This window comes from Harpia harpyja, chromosome 14 (genome assembly GCF_026419915.1).
Source record: "Harpia harpyja isolate bHarHar1 chromosome 14, bHarHar1 primary haplotype, whole genome shotgun sequence".
NCBI classification, from domain to species: Eukaryota; Metazoa; Chordata; class Aves; order Accipitriformes; family Accipitridae; genus Harpia; species Harpia harpyja.
The window spans coordinates 26856722-26875528 of NC_068953.1; the positions used below are offsets into that span (position 1 = coordinate 26856722).

General features: G+C 39.6%; 1 protein-coding gene across 1 annotated transcript; it reads right to left on the minus strand.

Annotated features, from left to right (window-relative positions):
• Positions 1 to 760: 760 nt before the first annotated feature.
• GATM (glycine amidinotransferase) lies at positions 761 to 15615 on the minus strand. Its single transcript, XM_052808942.1, has 9 exons — positions 15528 to 15615; positions 14849 to 15067; positions 9106 to 9301; positions 7690 to 7880; positions 6233 to 6370; positions 5783 to 5947; positions 3257 to 3320; positions 3039 to 3155; positions 761 to 1070 (listed from the first exon to the last, which is right to left on the minus strand). The coding sequence occupies exons 1-9, from the start codon at positions 15594 to 15596 to the stop codon at positions 958 to 960; spliced, it is 1272 nt and encodes a 423-aa protein (XP_052664902.1). The 5' UTR covers positions 15597 to 15615; the 3' UTR covers positions 761 to 957.
• Between the last annotated feature and the right edge of the window lie 3192 nt (positions 15616 to 18807).

Consider the following 18807-nt stretch of genomic DNA (forward strand, 5'->3'; position numbering starts at 1 on the left):
AAACACCCATCCAGACATTTCATGCTTACTCATTTTCAGAAGGGCAACAAATCAAGAACAAAAAACTTTATTAGCATAAAAAGTACATATTCAGTAATCAATACTCAAATTCCTTCACAGCATCCGGCATGTTTGATACATCTTTCTGTATCTGCTACAGTTGGAGGAAGAAGGGGTTATAAGATGTCAGAGGCTTAGGGTTAGAGGAGGGGTTGGTGGTGGGGTTTTTTTGTTTAATGCTTTTAAGTTATGTAAACATTCAGAGTGAAACCTGTACAACTTAAAAGTTAAATAAAACCCAATTTCAGCAATACAAAAAAAGCAATATAAAAAAAAGTATTCAGATGCATGACATGCATCAGAAGAAAGTGTAGAAGAACATGGCAAGTAAGTGAACATGTCTTAAAGTTAGATCATACTGGAAATTCTCTGTAAATATCTGTATGGCTCAACATGATAACCTTTATAAAATGACTTGGTTCCATAAGAGATCTGTACAGTTGCATCTATTTTAACTTCATTAAACAAAAATATATTAGAATAGACTGATTAAAAGGAATAAGAAAACTTTACTCAAGTTTAACATTTCAAGCTGCCTATCTAGTTAATCTATTGGACAGAGGTAGATGACCAATATTAGTGGCCAAGCTATTCTAGCAAGACCTTTTAGCTATCTTGTCAAGTTTTTATATTCAAAGCCAATGTGAAAAGGCTTCATAGATGAAGGATATATTTCAAAAAGCCAGCCAAAAAACCTGTATTGCTGATGGAAGTAGTTTCAATTATACTGCTGAAAGCGAAGTGTATGTAAGAATAAGTCATTTACCAGACCGCTGTAAGGACACCACTGATCAAGCACTAAAGCTCATGCAGTCATTTCAACAAAAGTGACATTAATTTGTTCATTTCCTATGCTTATTTTAGAAGCTGAACCATTGCTACCTATCTGGCTCATAACTAGTCAAAATAAGATTGCAGGGTACCACGGCGGCGGATATCACATGTCCAGCAATGGAAACCACCTCCCAATGAATTGGCATGGCGAATATTCACTTTAATTGTAGAAATGCCTGCAAGAAACATACATTGCTTACTTTAAAATCTCAAATTCACGTGGTAAGCATTGATCAGAACCAATAATGCTTTATCAGATCATATGCATCAGATGCAAGTACGGAAAGTATTTCCTACTCATTTATTAAGAATTTATTTTCCCAAATTCTAGGCAGAGAACAAGCTAGGAACATAGCTGGCTTGCTTATTCCAGCAATACCCTCAGGAATATACAGTCCCTGGAGCACAGCCAGTGTCTGATGTGTTATGATGTGCCAATAATAAAAAGAAATTCAGTTTTTGCGGTATGTGAAGAATTAGCTGAAATTCTGCTACAATATATGACCAGGGCACATTTACACAAATCTGTGAGCATTTACGGTTCAGACACTGAATGTGCTCTTTCAAGTGCCTTTCAAGAAAAGAAACATTCAAAGTACAGAGCTTTGAGTCCCTCTTTCTCTGAAAGGGGAAAGAGGCTGTTATACTTATTACCTAGGTTAAGCTTCCTCTCACTTCTTTTCAGCTCTGATGTTTCAGCTGTGGCTCAGCTTATACAAAGTCCCAACAGACAGACTAGGATCAGAAGACTTTTCTGTTAAGATTGCCTTTTTGCTTCTTGGTACTTTCAGGAGCTCAGGAGCAGCTCAATAGAATCCATCATCTAGGTCAGCAATAGTTTTGTTCCCAGTAGACCCATCTCAGTCCTAGGAACTTACTGACTGCAGGAGTTTATTTGGAATTCACACAGACTATGAAGTTCAAGTGTGAAAGATATATCATGGTTAGCATTAACAGCCTCATTTTTAAGTACTTTCAAGCATTTATAAATCCTCAGCTCCTTGGTCACGCAGAGAATTAAAACAACCTAAGACTGAAAAGCTAAGTGATACACTGAAGGTTGCATAGCCAGTCTTTAAAAGCAGATTGAAGCATTAGATTAGATTGCATGGTTCTCACCTGCAATCATCTCAGAGCATTTGAGGGAAGCTTCAATAAGTGCACTCACATCCATGGCACCAACCCTTCTTCTAGGTTCACAGTTGCTATCCTTTGGATCATTCTCTCCTTCCCATTATTTTTCTCCCTTTAAAGGATTCTTCTGCTTCTCGGGAGTATTTTTACTCTACAGTACAATGATCCCTCACTTCCCTTGACTGCTCATCTACCCGCCAGTCTTCTTTCTACCCTATCAACTTTTGCATCACCATGTGCTTATCCTGAAGCAATAGTCAGCTGGCTGTAGCACCAAGCAATCTGGCTACCCTCCTACTAACCAACTATAAACCACAAGTAGATCTACCTACATCTTTCCCTCCCAGCATGATGGAAGCAGTTGGATTAACGGCATGAGTTCAGATTTTTAAGTCTATATTATTTGCCTTCACAGCGAGCTGTACATAATAAGACTTTCAGCTTTTATATTCAATTACAGTTCTCCTGCCACTGCGTTTCTGAAGGAATTCCGCTCTATCATGAGGTCACATCTCACAGGACTGAAATTCTCCATAAATGAGCAGAAATACCTGTATTAAGTGGTCTTAATTTGACAGTTTAAAGTACTATGAGTTAGAAACTAGAAAAATCTGAAAGCATTTTGGCAATGAGGGATAGCCAGCTCTACATCACTCAGCAATAGGCGCACTCAACCTCTCCAAGACAGATTTTGACCTCCAAATTGAACAGACAGTTTTATATTAAAAAAGCTCATTCAAAAGCATGCTCGCTGTAACTTTAATTGCTACTCATACCTTTATTTGCTGCAAGCTGTAGGGGGTACAAGCTGTAAGATGCATTCATATGACTGACGTATCCAGGAGAGAAATCACTGAATGATTCTTTCTTGCTAATCCAATTGTTTGAGTACCTTTTCCAGTGCTGACTGCTTTGACTACTTTAAGCAAAACCTCCATTCATCCTGATGTGCATAGCTGGTATCACGATCATTTAATTTTAAGTATATGTTGAAATATGTTAGGACATACCCAGATTTTCAAACATCTTCTGAATTGATGTCTCATTGGCATCCACCATCACACGTTTCTCATCCAGCATTAGGACATTCATGGAGAGCCATTTAGAAGACATCCATAGTGGGTGATCTAAACACATGAGAATAAACCTTCTACTGTACCAATGTTGCCCCATATTAATACTCTTAAGAATACTCTTGGAATTCTTAGAAAAGAAAGAGTGAATATACCATCTGGGATGAGTGGCACAGGGGGGCGAATCACAGTCCAGCCTGCTTTCTTGAAGAGCTCAATCTGAAAGAGCAATTTAATTAGATTCTAAAACAGGGTTCTTAAAGTATCACACTATGTGCTCCAACCTATTCCACATTTTCTCAGGCTACTTCAATGTACATGACATGCCCTTCCCACTGTTCACTACTCTTGCCCTCTAAAAATGATCCCAGTTTTCATAAAAGCATTTTTTTAAAGCCTTTTCAAACTTTGGATACCGCTAGCATTTTTCTTCTACTGTTTTTATATATGTTAGGTATACTAAGATATGTTAAACACAAAAGGTAACAGATGCAGTTTGGAGCCTATGAAGTAAAGATATTAGCAACAGCACAAAAGAATTAAATTCTTTATTTTTGGTATTATTTCTTCCCATATGACTGTAAAAACCATTGATATGAATTACACTGCCATTTATAGAAAAAAACCACCAGAAATACCACATAAAATTACGTTGGCATCATGCTTCATAAGAAACCTAATATGCAGCTTATTTAACAAATGGAACAAAATATAGGCATCCTAGGGAATACTTTGAGTCTCTAAGAATTACACAATTAAGTTAAAAATAAGGAGGATAATTTGGCTAAGTAGAACTGACTTTTCAATTTCATCTGAACACGTAGAAGAGCTCTTTATTCAAGTGTTACCACGAGGTGGAGCTCCGATTCTGAAATAACCACCCTGACCTGCCAGGATTTTAAAGAAAAGCCCCCTTTCACCCGCGCTCCCCCCCGCCCCCATTTCCCAGTCATCCAGAACTGCCAAATCAGTTTTTCTGAAAGAAAGCTGCATCTATCTTTTCTATCTACACAGACAGCAGTTTTCCATGAAAAAAGTCCCAGCACATGGTTTTAACACAAGGAGACCAAGAGGCTCCTCTTGCAAGTAAGATTATGAAAAACAGGGGAAGGGAAAAGGGGAAGAAAAGACTATGACTGTTGTAAAAATTATATTCTCATAATGGATATTACAAGAGGCAGTAATTCAATGGGACCATTTGCATTGAAGCCACTTGCTGAGAAGAGGCTAATATTGCCTCTAACAGCTATGCTGTGCACAGGGTTCCATAATCTCTGCTGCACACAGCTCTATCCCACTGATTCAGTATCAGCTCAACTATTCCCAGGTGGTTGTACAGCTTCTGAAGTCACAGGCATCCTCACAAAAATCCTCAAGCACTGACAGTACAGGTAACATGTCCAACAGAGATGAGCTCTTACTTTCTGGAAGGCTTTCTGATCTGATTGCACTGTTTAGCCATACTAGCTTTTTCTCAGAGTGAAGGAGTAGTTTTACATACTGAACCATGTCTCTCCTTTCCTACTATTCAAAAAGTATTTCTCCCTCAGTTATTCAAAGCTGAATGCCTGAGCAATTACCATCCTCCTGCCTTTGGTAGAGTTAACAATACCAAAGGAAAGGCTTCCAAAATAGGAATACAAAGGGGGATGTCCTGGTTTCAGCTGGGATAGAGTTAATTGTCTTCCTAGTAGCTGATACGGTGCTATGTTTTGAGTTCAGTACACAAGAATGTTGTTAACACTGACGTTTTCAGCTGTTGCTAAGTAGTGTTTAGACTAAAGTCAAGGATTTTTCAGCTTCTCATGCCCAGCCAGCAAGAAGGCTGGAGGGGCACAAGAAGTTGGCACAGGACACATCCAGGACACCTGACCCAAACTGGCCAACGGGGTATTCCATACCATGGGACGTCCCATCTAGTATAGGAACTGGGGAGTGGGGGCAGGGAATCGCCACTCAGGGACTAACTGGGTGTTGGTCGGCGGGTGGTGAGCAATTGCACTGCGCATCATTTGTACATTCCAATTCTTTTATTATTACTGTTGTCATTTTATTAGTGTTATCATTATCATTATTAGTTTCTTCTTTTCTGTTCTATTAAACCATTCTTATCTCAACCCACGAGTTCTACTACTTCTCCTGATTTTCTCCCCCGTCCCACTGGGTGGGAGGGGAGTGAGTGAGCGGCTGCATGGTGCTTAGTTGCTGGCTGGGGTTAAACCACGACAGGGGATTACACATCTGAGCAGCAGAAAACCCTCAATTTCTCCTTGGATACAATTAATATATTTAAGTAGTGGAAGTGTTCAGAGAAGTAGTATACCCTAAGTACTTGCTTTGATACTACGTTATTACAAAATAGATCACTTCCATCATATTTAAACCATGTATATAGGAAGAAACACAACACATCTGCCTAGCCTCACAGTAAGAGAGCAAAGAGCAGTAGCAGAAAACTGGGGGAAAACAATGGTCATTGCACTGCTGAGAAAGTTCTAGAGTCAAGATGCAAATACAACTAAGTTCCTGAACAACTGTCTGAGTGCTATTTAAATTCAATAACTTAACATTATTCAAGTGTATACAAAATAAACTTGTGTATTAGCAATTATCCCGCAGGAACCTAATCCAGCTGAGTAATTTTTAAACACAGAACACTTTCCCCTCTGCTACACTCTTACCTGATGGCAGGGACGGTCTGGGTTAGAGAGCACAAGACCGGGACCAATGATATTAAAAGTGGCATCAATGTGCATAGGGTTAGGATCCTTAAAGGATATTACATGCACTCTATAGTCTGGTGCAAGATGTCGCATCATCCATTCAATGCCCATGTAATTTGTAACCTGAAAACAGGACAAAGTAAGTTTCACTAGGCTAGAAACTGTATCCAAACTTAGTCTAAGGTTTTATTTAAATAAATATTTAAAGCCAAAATAATATAAGTTTGTGCCTCTAGTTAACCCCTTAGCTGTAAGACAGTCTCATCCTGTATATCAGACATTCTACGAATAGCAACTTCTTTTGTCAACACTCTTATTTTAATGCTGGTCAGGGATTTAAAAAGACATAAATACAAGTATCAATCACTAAGGTAGATACCAAAACTGTTGGAAGAAATCTTTGTTTACCTGGCTCCTTTGTACAAAGATATCTCTTCCAGCTCTAATGAAGTCAGCGGCATCAAAGCATGGCTCAAATTCAGTAGTTACAAATTTTCCCTGAGCTGCCAGTTTATGCCTGTCTTCAACAGAGTGGATTGGATAATCCTAGTTATAGAAAAAGGAATAACAACTTTAGGTTGGAGATGGTAAGGGAAAGCTTTCAAACTATTTGCTACTGAAGAGTATTTTGAAATTAAGAAAATATGTTTATATTGATAGCTATTATGTTCCTTGGAAGTGGTTTGGTTTACCTGTCACTAGAATAAAAAAAGAAAGCATAAATGGGGAAGTTTAAGTAAAAGGTTTTAAGTACATTCAAGAACAGGTGATGAGATAAGCAACAACAGTTATACAGAGAAGTTAATTGCTCTTCAGAACCAATGTCTCTATAATATTCTGGTTTCTGGATCAAAAGTATTCATTACCAGGGGAGTTTAACTATCCAACAAATCACTGCACAGTGACAGAAATACTGGTATGGAAGCTATTTCCTAACAAAGGTAGACTCCCTACTTTTTTCCACATTTTAGAATGGAGCAGTACTTCAAACTAGAAGGTAAATCTTCAGAAATTTAAATAGATTTTAGAATGAAACAATGCAATTAAGAACAAATGAGGTGTGAAGAACAGCACAAAAACCCTACTCATGGATAAGTAGCTTCTATGCTTTAGAACAGGCTCTGGAAATTTTCCAGTACTGACAGATTAAGGTAATTTTGTTTAACAAAGACTTCTTTGCATCATTTATAAGATGTCACTGTTCCCAGAAAGTTATAATCACTCCACAACTAGTTTTACTGCACTTATTGTGGATGCCCTTACTAAGGTCCTAATGCATTTGGGGGCCTATAGGAAACTATCGAAATTGTCCAAGTCAAAATTATTACAAAAGAAAAAAATTAAGAAAATACTCACTTAAATATTTGGAAGGTAAATACTCACAGTTTAGATCCTCCACTATTTCTTTTATGTAACTTTCAAAATACTAATCATCATGCAAAACAAAGATTATGACAGGTTTTTTCCTGTTACAAAATATATTTTCTTTCCCACTTTCCTGATACACTTAGGACATATGGACATTCTCAGGGAATCTTAATTCTTTAAAGTAATCTTTGTGATGTCTTTCTAGCATTCCTTCCTCTTTAGTGATGCTAAGTTACAGCCAGTAATCAAAACAATTCAAAGCAGACTTGAATTCAATAGACACAACTTCCTGTTTCTTATTCCCTAATTGCACACACACAGTTTCAGCTGGAAAGGCCACAGACTATTTGTGTACATTAGAAAAACCACAAATTTCCCAGAGTTGTTTTGTTGTTGTTGCCATCCCCCCAGTTCTGAAACCTAAATATCAGGTTGAAACTATCAACAAAATTCTGTATAACCAGAACTGAAGTTCTGAAGCAAAATGAGAACAATACCTGATCATAGAGTTCATCTGCCATTGTCGGTTTGGGGGCAGTTGTCCACTTAGCACCACAGTTGAAATATTCTTTGATTATTCGTCTATATGCTCTGTACTCAAAGAACCGAGCACGCCAAGCCATAGGTGCTTCAATAATTTCGTTTCCCACCACCAACAGGATGTCTCTTGGCATGGCAGCATACATACCTGAAAGGAAAAAAGCCATTACCCTATGAGACAAATATGCTTTTCTCAGCTCTTTCAGCTTATTAACTTTTCACCCTCCTTTTTACCATCCAAAAGGATGGCAGAAAGCATCTTTAGCAAAGTCAGGAAACCGGTGCGTAATTTGAGGTCCTTACATTCTTCAGTAAGTTTTCAAAGTGACATTTTTTTGTTCAAAATACATGCAACTTTTGCTACAAAGCCTCACTCATAACAAGTTCACAGCCAGATGAAAGCCATCCACAATCTACAAGCCTCCACTTCATAATTTGGTTAATGGAAATTAACTAGACAAATGTTTATGATTTACTCAGACAACTTGAAAAGGTGATGATGGATAGCAAGTTTTCCAAGTGGACCTCATTTCTTTATATGCCACCCTTTTAAAAAGTAGTAGGACTTTTTGCTACAGAGGAATTTGATGGAACACAGAACTAGTGCAGGAAGTAGTGCCATTAGATTTTCCATTAACATTATCTGTTCCCTAATGAATTTGAATTCCACTAGAACAACTTAAGAACAGATTTTACTTGAAAGGAGCCTGGAGACTACACTTGATGCAAAGCTGAGTATGAGCCACTGTGCTCTCACTGCAAACAACCAAAGCCATATGGTGCTATACAAGGAGGAATGTGGCCAGGAGGTAAAAAGCCATTAAAATTTCCTTGACACTACTGAGGATTCTCCTGGAAAACTGTTTCCAGTTTTGGCCTCCATAGTTTAAGATGGATCCAACTCTAGGATCCAACAAAGGGCTATCAAGACAGTCAGGGGGGCCTTACAGCACATGACCTGGGAGAAGTGGAGGGACCTCAGCTTATTTCATGTGGCAAGTACTGGACAAAGCACTAAGCCTACAGCTACTTTCAGGGCCATTAAACAGGACAGATGAATACTTCTTGGTAGTGGCAGCAACAACATAGCAAGGAAATCTGGCAACAGATGGTGGTGTGGGAAGTTCAGGTTAGGTATTAGGAAAACATCTTTCATTAGGAAATCCATGCAGCACTGAAACAAGTCAGCAAACCAGGTGGCAAAATCTCCATCCCTGGAGATTTTCCAAGTCATAGCTACACGAAGCCATCACTGACCTCATCTAGCACTGGCAATAATCCTGCTCCAAGCGAGAAGGTAGACTAGATGACACCCAAATTGTCTCAGACAAGAGCTAAACAGACAAGGCCTTAAACAATGGAAGAACATTTACCTGTAGACTCAAAATCAGGTGTTTTATACTTCACAGACCAGTCAATTGGATCAGGTCTCTTGACAATTACACCTTCTCTTTTCAAAATATTGCACATCTCTTCAATTTCAGCAATAGCTTTTTTTAAATGGTCTTTGGGGAAGCTCTGGCCTCCAAATTTCTGATAAAACCCCCAATACTTTTCATATGTGTTGGCCTAAAACAAAAGAACAGGTAAGTGACAAAGGATAAGCATCAGTTATTTTGGTAGAGTGAGATAGATGCATAAGACACAGTTCTTAATGTTCAAAGTTTCTTGTTCTTCTTTCACTGACTTCCCATTGTTCTGTATGTGTTATGACCCTAACATGTAGTAGTGTGCCTTATATTTGATTCCTGCAATATTTTGAAGAGTTGCTAAGAACTGTTAATGTCCTGCTGATTCTTCTAAAATAAAGGGGCAGGGGGGAGGGAAGGGAGGAAAGGAAGGGAGAAGCATCAATGCTTCAGATAAATGCTCAATTATTCCTGGTTGAGAATCCCTGTCCTGGTAGCACTCTGTCTTTATTTTTTGTCTTTACTACTTCTATTTATACACACCATTGGCAAGGTTTCACTCAGATGTTTTATGATGTGCATGTGTCCAGCCATTAAACTTACGTAAGTGCAGGTGCTAGACTAGTTGTGAATGGCTGATGTCTTCACAAATACTTACACACAGTAACAAAGTTAAGTTTCAGCTATATGTGCTAAGCAGGCTCATTGAACTAGCAGATAGCTTCAGTACTGCTAACAGACTGTACATGTGGCATAATGCCCAAGAAGTCAGTCCTCTAAGGAACAGCAGGAAAAAAGGGAAAGCCATTCTGGAATGTGGAGAAGTAAGTACACATTTCACTCCCAGTTGCAAGTTTAGTTTGACTTTTAGATGGGATTTTCAGGATATTTCATTTCCTCGTATATTTGGATATAGATGAATCAGTAGCTTATATTACTTGTTTCTACTGATGGAAATACTATTATAAATAATGTAATAAATATTTCTAGAAGTCTCTTCCCCTCTTTAGCCATAGCGCTACAGAAACCCTCATTATTTATCAAACCACAGATGAAAACCAAGAGACTACATTACACTTCAGTTTGTATTTAGTGGCTAGTATTGCCAAGTGGCCATGAAAGATTTGGTCCTTATTACACTAGACCTGTACGAACACACACCAAACACAGCAAACACTACAGACTCTGCTGTTTAATAAAGCTAGCAGACATGTTTTTAAATGAAAACAACCTTGAGCTCATCTCCAAAATGCATACATCTGTAGTCACCTTGTTAAAACCTCACTTCGGTACTGTCACAGTGGTGACATCAGGAATTCTAAAGCCATCCCAAGTGCAGGTAACATGCCTTGTTGGCTAGAAGGGGCCATACTTCAGGTACAGCAGCAGTCTAGAAAATGCAAGAGATACTAAATTCATCTGTCAGGGTTGGATTACAGCAAGTACATTTACAGGCCTAAATCCTCTGCTCCTGAAATCTTGTGATAGTCTTCTTGAATTAAAAACTAATTCAAAATAATGTCCTAGTTCTCATGGTTAAGAAAATCCAGACATATAATCAAACAAATTATGCTGCTTCAGTTCAGTGTATCTTTGAAAGTACTTAATTCAGATTTATAAACTGTGAAACCAGCAGTTTTGATGCGTCTCTGCTAACACTAAGATGACAGAGGAACAAGTGCATATGGAGCCCTTCTGGAATGACAGCAGAAGGGGTCAGGAACAGGTGAGCAAGCAGTCAGGCCTTCCTACTGCCAGAGTCTTGCTCATTCGGGTAGCACAAGTGACAGCAATGGGTTGAAGGAGAACCTGCCCTTCCAAACATGAGGTTATCTCCTGATGCTGCAGTCCTGACTACCTTCCAGAAAGCAATGTTCCAGACAAAAACAATGCAATGATGTTCCTTTTGTGCTAGTACTGTCAGTGAGCCCCAAGCAGGCAAGGTCATTCATCTGAAGGCATGCCTGATCTCCTTTAACAATCCAGGCTATCCACTCCACTATTTCTGGATATTTGCCCTCATGCTAGAGAGGTAAGACAGAAGGAAGAGAAAGTTCAACCTTTTAGACATCCTTAACATTTATATAGACAGACCAGGCAAAGGTCTCAGCATGGCCATCCTGCTCCTCCAGTACTGAAGCTTCCTCCCATCCTTCCTGAAGGAATTTATTCTTTTTCTTTAAGTGAGGTCTTGGGTAATTTGATTACCTCAGCCTTGCCAGCTGTTCAGAACTCACATGCAGATCATATGAAGTGCCTAGCATTCCTATGGAAACCTGTTCTGCTGATGAGACAAATTTGTCCTGAGGAGCAAAGCTAGTAATCTTCAGAGCCACCAGTGATGTATTTGAATATCATTAAGTCCTAAGAGGTGCAGCTCCCCTCTTCACCAGGTGTCCTCTAGTACTGCTCTTTTTCAAACCTGAGAAATGACACTTGCATTACACTAATACAATGGCATAATCTTAAAGTTACAACACAGTAGGGGTTAACACCATAACAACACTTATATTCCCTACCTTCTAAATAACTGGGAAAAAGGTATATGACTGGGACATCTATTACATACCAATTCAGGGTTGAGATTTCAGGCCCCTTTGATCATACACATACAACTCATTTCAGACTGTTCAAAAAGTACCATGGCCAGGACACAGAAAAGAGCTTTAAATAATCTTCTCAATGCACCTTATAACCTCCTGTCTGAGAGTACCTGAAAAACTGTATCAGCACTTCAGAAAAACTCTTTCTTTTCAGAAAGAAATGTAAGAGTGTGCTGTAAGGAAAAGATTGTCTTTAAGAAACAGCAGAATTACTCCTATAGTTGCTATATATTTTAAATATTTGTTGTGGAAAATAATTAATGTTATCAATGTTAAGGCTCTCGAGATGTACCTTCAAGCTAGTAATGACAGTTATTAAATTTAGTACATTAAAACAGAAATTCAACTCAAAATGCTTTTTGCCTAATTCGGTAGTAAACAGCCCCCCTCCCCAGATATAATGATCTGTGGTAATAACACCTCTTCACAAAAAATGCATTATTACTCACAAAATATACTGACAAACATTGCAGAGTACAAAGCTATAAAGCTCAACTGTTTGACTAAGTGTCAACCGCTTCAAAAGAATACACCTGAACTGAGATTTTTGACCAAAGTGCGAGTTCAAAAAAGGACATCTTCCTAATTAATGTAGTTGCTAACCTCCTAGTTAAGATTTTCCATGTTTCCCAGTAGTGTATTTACCTCTACAAAACCTACATAGCCCATTTCAAGCTCCCAAAAGGATACGCAATAAAGTGTCAGCTCATTAATATTCATCAGATATGTAAGTCTCCCTATTCAATTCATTCCTCCTCCTTCTTATACCAAGCACATCATTCCCACATCACAGCAAAAAGACTTGTGTATACCAAACCCACATCTCAAAGTACAAGAGTGCTTGCTGAATGCAGCCACACTTCCTGCACTTAAATGTTTTGTAAATATGCATACAATCTTAAAACACAATTTACAAGTACCTCAAAGCAAGTATTTACCAAACTGTTACAATTTGTGTTTTTTAAAACATCTCAGGTCTAAAGCCTCAGTTTTTCCTTATACAACTCAAATTCACTAGTTTTAAACTGCAGGTTTTATAACCAATGACCTCATTCATATTTGGCAGAAGGCACGTGGTACACATCAACCCCAGTATTGCTACTTACAGGGACAGTACCAGGGATTTCTGCCTACTGTATTACACTGGAGCAACACACACATACATGCCTTACCTTTCAGCCACACAGAGATTTGAACAATAACTGAATCTATTAATATCTTTCAGTATTGGCAAGGTAGGATTTGGACTACCATTTGGATTATTCAACAACACCCCCAAGCAAAGTTACTGTTGCAGTTTCTACAGCACAATTTAAGACAAAACCAGAGAAAACTAGAGGAAACCACATCTCAGCTGGCGCGCTCTATTACTATTACCTGTTGTGGCCGATGTATCCTTTAGACCTGGCAGTTTACATAAAGCAAAGCTAAAGCTTGCTTTAACCCCAAGTTGTACGTATTTGAATTGCAGAGGTAATCCTATAGTTCGGCATTCCTCATTGAGCTTTTGATATTGTATGTAACAAAGTGAAGTTCTGACCTCATTTGATTAGTTATGCCTTAATAGGCAGTAGAACCAGGCTAGCTGTATAGCATGTCACACTTCAGCAAGTTAGATATTTCAAAGAGTACTTTTTCTGACATTAAAGCAAGGCCTTGGCCACTACTTGAGAACAGATTTTTGCCTCATTTAATGTTAAAATGTAAAAAAAGTTAGACATGTTTTTTTCCTTACTCTTTCTGTACATTCATTATGGCAGTTTTAAGTACATAAATGAACATACATACACTTGTTTATTAGAAATGCCAGTCCTCATTTGCTGCTTTTTCTGAAGCTGCTAGAATATCTTTGGAGTGTCTGAAACAGGATTCGAGACATTGGTAACTGAGCTTCAGCTTTCAAGGAGTAAATGCAAGTCATAATGAAGTCAGTGGTAGTTTTCATTGCACTCACTGGGGCCAAGATATCATCTCAAATGTCCCAATGTAAATCAGATGATTACTCTTCAGTCTGGGGATTAGAGCTACCAAGCTGCAGTAATTCATTCACGCTCCTCCAATCACTTTTGCCCAGATTCATAGCCCAGATTCTAAAGAAAAATATACCAATGTAAAAGGGGCTAGGAGAAGTCTCCACAAGTACATCCCAAGCTTCCTCTAAACTACTATTTCCAGCACTTTAAACGTATTTTCAGTATCTTTGCCATTCCTTCAATGTCAGATCAGAAGAATTCCCTTTCTTTTTTTAACTGGGGTCTTCTGGTCAACTTTGTCACGATACCCTTTAAAAATTTTACTAAGGTCTCTTCAGCAGAAGTAGTGTGCCAGCTCATTTTGCTGTGATAGCCATGGATTACATGCTGCCTTGGAGGTAGTACTGTACTGTGACACCAGAAGAAAACAATTCAAGATCATCCCCACAACTGCAGGAAACAACACATACTTAGCAACTTTCAACTCCAGGTAAAGTACACAATAAAAATCTGGAGCAAGCCCATTGTTTGAGTGTTCCTGTTCTAAAATACAACGTTTCAGAGAACAAAGAAATGTGGATTTATTTAGGTTGCTGTTGTAGCTTTAGGCACAGAAAAGCCCTGAAAAACAGAGGAGTACGTATGCATGCAACTGTAAGAGTTGCAGTGAGCTATTTAAGAGCTATTTAAACAGAATGATCCTGCTAGTCTACAGCTATAGAACTCAATCTTTCTCAGACTATTAAGTAGAAAACTACACTTTTTTTCAAGTGGTAACCCGACTTAGTTTTGAGCCCAATTAAGCTGTCATCAGTCCTACCAACTATCTCAAAAGCTAGAGTATGTACTTTGATAGCATCAGGGCAATATTACTAGAGCAGACTGCACGTATTAGAGATTCTCTCTACTACTGACTTCTGTTAAGACAGCTAATTCAGTTGAAAGTGCAAAGAAAAAGCATATCCCCCACCAACATGGCTATGCTGTCAAGTTTCACAGATGTAAACAACTACTTTGAAAAAAAGAATCATCAAGAGTAAACACCACACCTTGTGCACTGTAAAGCTTAAGCAAATTGTATATAGAAAAACCACATTATTTCCTATTTAAGGTTGGTTTTTTATTGTTTACCTTAACCTCCACAGAAAAAGGGGGGACACAAGCATTTTCAGCTCTTCCCACAATGACCTCTTCCAGTGGGTCCCATTCATTGTATGAGCAAACAAGACAGTCCTTAGGCACAGGGCTAGCAGCCTTGTTGTCATCAGCAGCACAGGTGTTCTGGGAGGCTGTAGCTGCCCGGGTGCTCTGGAAAGATCGCTGCACCCATCCTGTAAAGACTCTTCCAAGCTTAAAATAAAAATAAGAATGAAAATTACGTTTCCCTTACAAAGGGGGCAAAAAGCAACGGTTCAGTCCGCGAGTGCGTTACACTGTCATCCCAAAGCAATGCACATTATTTGGAGCATTGACAGAAACACACTCTTCCAGCCAGTCTAATTTATTCACGGCCTACTAGATGCTTAAAGGACAATTTGCCTTTTAAAACACACGCGGTTTAGAAGGGTAATGGCATAGGAGCACAGCACCGGCAGTGGCGACCACAGTCACTCAACTCTGTGCTGCTGAACTGGGAGGACGCACGGGTGAGCCTCGGCCAAACAAGCCTGCAGCCGCCCCGCGCCCGCTCGCCACCGCCCGGAGCACCGCCGCGCCCGCCGGCGCGGAGGGCCCACGCAGGACCGCCTCCCGAGGGAGCATCCTCAGCCCCAGCCCCCCGAGCCCGGCGGCGGATCAGCGCGGCACCAACCCGCGAGCCGATGTAATGCGCCGCTTCGGCTCCCCGGCTGCCCCCGCGCAAGCACCGCACTCGCAGCATTTCTGCTGGCTGGCAGGGCAGGGCAGGGCAGGGCAGCTCCGCTCCGCACCGCTCCCGCTCCCGCCCCCGCCGGCAGCGCAACTAGTGCCCGCCGCCCGCCCCGCAGCCTTTATAGCGGCCCGCCACGCCCCCCGCACCGCCCATTGGCTGAGGGGGCGCGGAGCCCATACTGGGGGCGGCAGCTGCCCCCCGCCGCCCCTCCACAGCCGCAGCCGGGCGGCGGCGGGGCCCCGGCGGGAAGGGCCCGCACGGCGGCGCGGACCACCCTCGCCCCCCCCGCTCACCGTTCAGGGATCACCCGGCGCTGCCCGCCAGTCGGGATGAAAGAGCAGCTGGAGCGATGGAGCCCCAGACCCAGGCCCTGGGCGGCGCAACCTAGCTGGATGAGGCAATCTCCTGTAAAGCTGGCTGACGGCTTCTTTCGACATGCCTGGATCTCGTTTCCACAAACGGCTCTTTAGCAGCAATCTGACTTTGAAGGTTTCCAGTGAGGTTTCAGATTCTTCTCTAAAAAGTGTACCGAAGTGCATCATTCAGTTATTTTTAGTCACCAAATACGCATGTTCTTCATTAAACCTGTAGTAGACAAATTCGATTTTACCCCAATTTCCAACAGTTTATATGCTAAGAATTCAGATTTTCAGACAACAACCAAAAGATTTTGAGATTCACCTAAAAATATTTTAATTCTTTAATTACTGAAGGGGTGTTTCAAGAATATCCCAAACACTTATTTTCAAATTCCAGCTTTTCAAAATGCGTATTGTAGTATGATGAAAAGTCATCTTAAAATGAAAACCTAAACCAGTTAGTTCCTAGTAGACCTATACTTATTTTCCCCTGCAAAACCTCTCCATGAAAAAATCAACAGAAGTATCTTCAAGAATACTTCTATCTCAACAGAACTGCAGTCTACAATGAGAAACCTGTTTTCTACCAGCTCTACTCATATTTAGTATATCCCCACTAGCCTGATACATTATTCTGCATTTTCTCAACTTTGCATACAAGTTCACTTTTAAATCATTTGATTTTGCCTTACAAAAGTAAAAAGCAGACATAGCAAAAAAATAGTTTTGCCTGAGTTATTCTGTTTAAAGTTGTAAAAATCTGCCTCTCTCTTTCAACCTTATTACTTTTGGTTCTGCCTTTATCACCCACACGGTACCTAGCATTTCTTCAGCCTTGGTCAATACTCCGTCAGCCATTATCCAGAGCTAGGACAGTGGGACATGGCTGTGAACAGACATGATATTTAACACTACTTCTATATGTAAGATCGTGGGTAGTGCTAGTGAACTCAGCAGACACATCTATAGCAGGAAAAAGGTAAACATCACTGGTAGTAACATATATTAAAACATAAGCTATGGTCTTAGAATACAGCAAATCAGCTACAGTTTTAACACGCCTTAGACATATAAGTAAGCAAGTTGTATTCTACTGGGTAATTAATCATTCAGTAGTTTGCCTTTTTGGCACAGGTAAACACTCCATGTTCCCAGGAGAAATAGGACAGTACAAGTGCTCTCTTCATGAATTTACATACTTCTCAGAGAAAAGTTAATTATTTCAGTTTATATGATATCAAGCATGCTTTACCCTGTTTCATATGACTGCAGAACTTTTTCATAACTCACTGGTCTTAGTTAGGACTCATTTGTAACATAATTGCCTCAAACACTCTTCTTGTATCAAAAAGGATACAAGGATTTTTTTTTTTAGTTTCAAAAAGGAATTTTCTTGATGCTACTTAATTCCTAGTTACCAATTTTTGTCATCTATTTAATAAAAAAACCAACCCTAAGTTTATGCTAGTTCTGCCCAAATGCTTGTTATTTGATTCAGTTGATTTTGCCAAGATCACTCTACTCACATTGACCTTCTAAAAAAATTAATGATTGGCTTGCGGCTAAATCCAAAGGTCTCGCTTCTTTTTCTGTCCTTTTCAACTTATCAGCTAGTTTTGGACCTTTGGATCATTCTTTATCAACTCAGTTTACATAGTTTTTCTGACTCTGCACAATACTTCTTTTCCTACTTACTACATATGCTTGATGCTTTATAGGGTCCCTAAAATTGTCCTCGCCATCATTGCAATGGGCTTTGTGCTGAATGCTCTACCATTTTTTTTATTTTTCTGCTGGACTGCATTTCTTCTGCTCACATTTTTTTCAGTGAAAACATTCTTTCCCATATCTCCAAGGTCTGTTTTTTTCCTTTCTTAGGGGTAGTTCCTCCTGAAAATAAGCCAATCTTCATTTAAGTACAATCAAAGCAGAAATTCTTTCCTCTTCCTAACTGGCACATTTATGATCTGACCTTGAAACCTTTACTCATGGTAAATAGCATTTTCCTTCCAGCCTTCATTGAGTACCAGTCATTTGACCCCCAGATTGCCCTCACATGGGCCTGGATACCTGCAATGCTACCAATGCACTAACCATCTAAAATCCACTCTAGTGGTATTCCTACACTTCCTTCATCACTTGACCATCTTCTGGGTGACTTGAAAAAAATCTTATTTGCCTCCTTAAAGCAGTCACTTACTTATATTTCTCTGCTTACCTCTTTTTATTCCTTAACGCCCAATACAGACTTCATACAGTTCGCATTTATGGTGTATGGAAGTGTCATTCCTCACAGTTCCCTCTTTGGCATCAAAATGAGAGTCCTCTTGCTTTTTGTATACTAGGTAGCTCTTTATATCTTCTTCTTCCTCTGCTACAAGAAGGGTTTGATCTACCAATGTACGTTTTAACAGTGACATAAATCATGGAGCACGACACCAGTAATGATTATTCAAATGTATATAAAGCCAAGTTCGCTCATTCAAATACAAGAAAGTTACTTAAACATGTGGTTCGCTAAGCAGGTGCTGAGCTCTTTGGATCAAAAATCTTATTATAAAGACCACATCATTGATTTTATTACATACAACTGCTAGAATTATTATAACACCCTGAAAGCTCAGCTCACTACCCAAAAGCTTGCCAATTACATTCAAAATTATGTGCTGATCTAGTAAAGATATTTTCTTCCACTGCAAACCTCACCTCAGTATGGAATTTTAGCTTGGAACAGGAACAGGAGATTCACATCACTATTGCTGAGATCTGATTATTATTGCTGAGATAAAGATTAACTATAAAGTTGTTCTTTTTTTTTTTAATAAGGCTCTGTGCATTTTTCATAATATTCTATCCGTCAA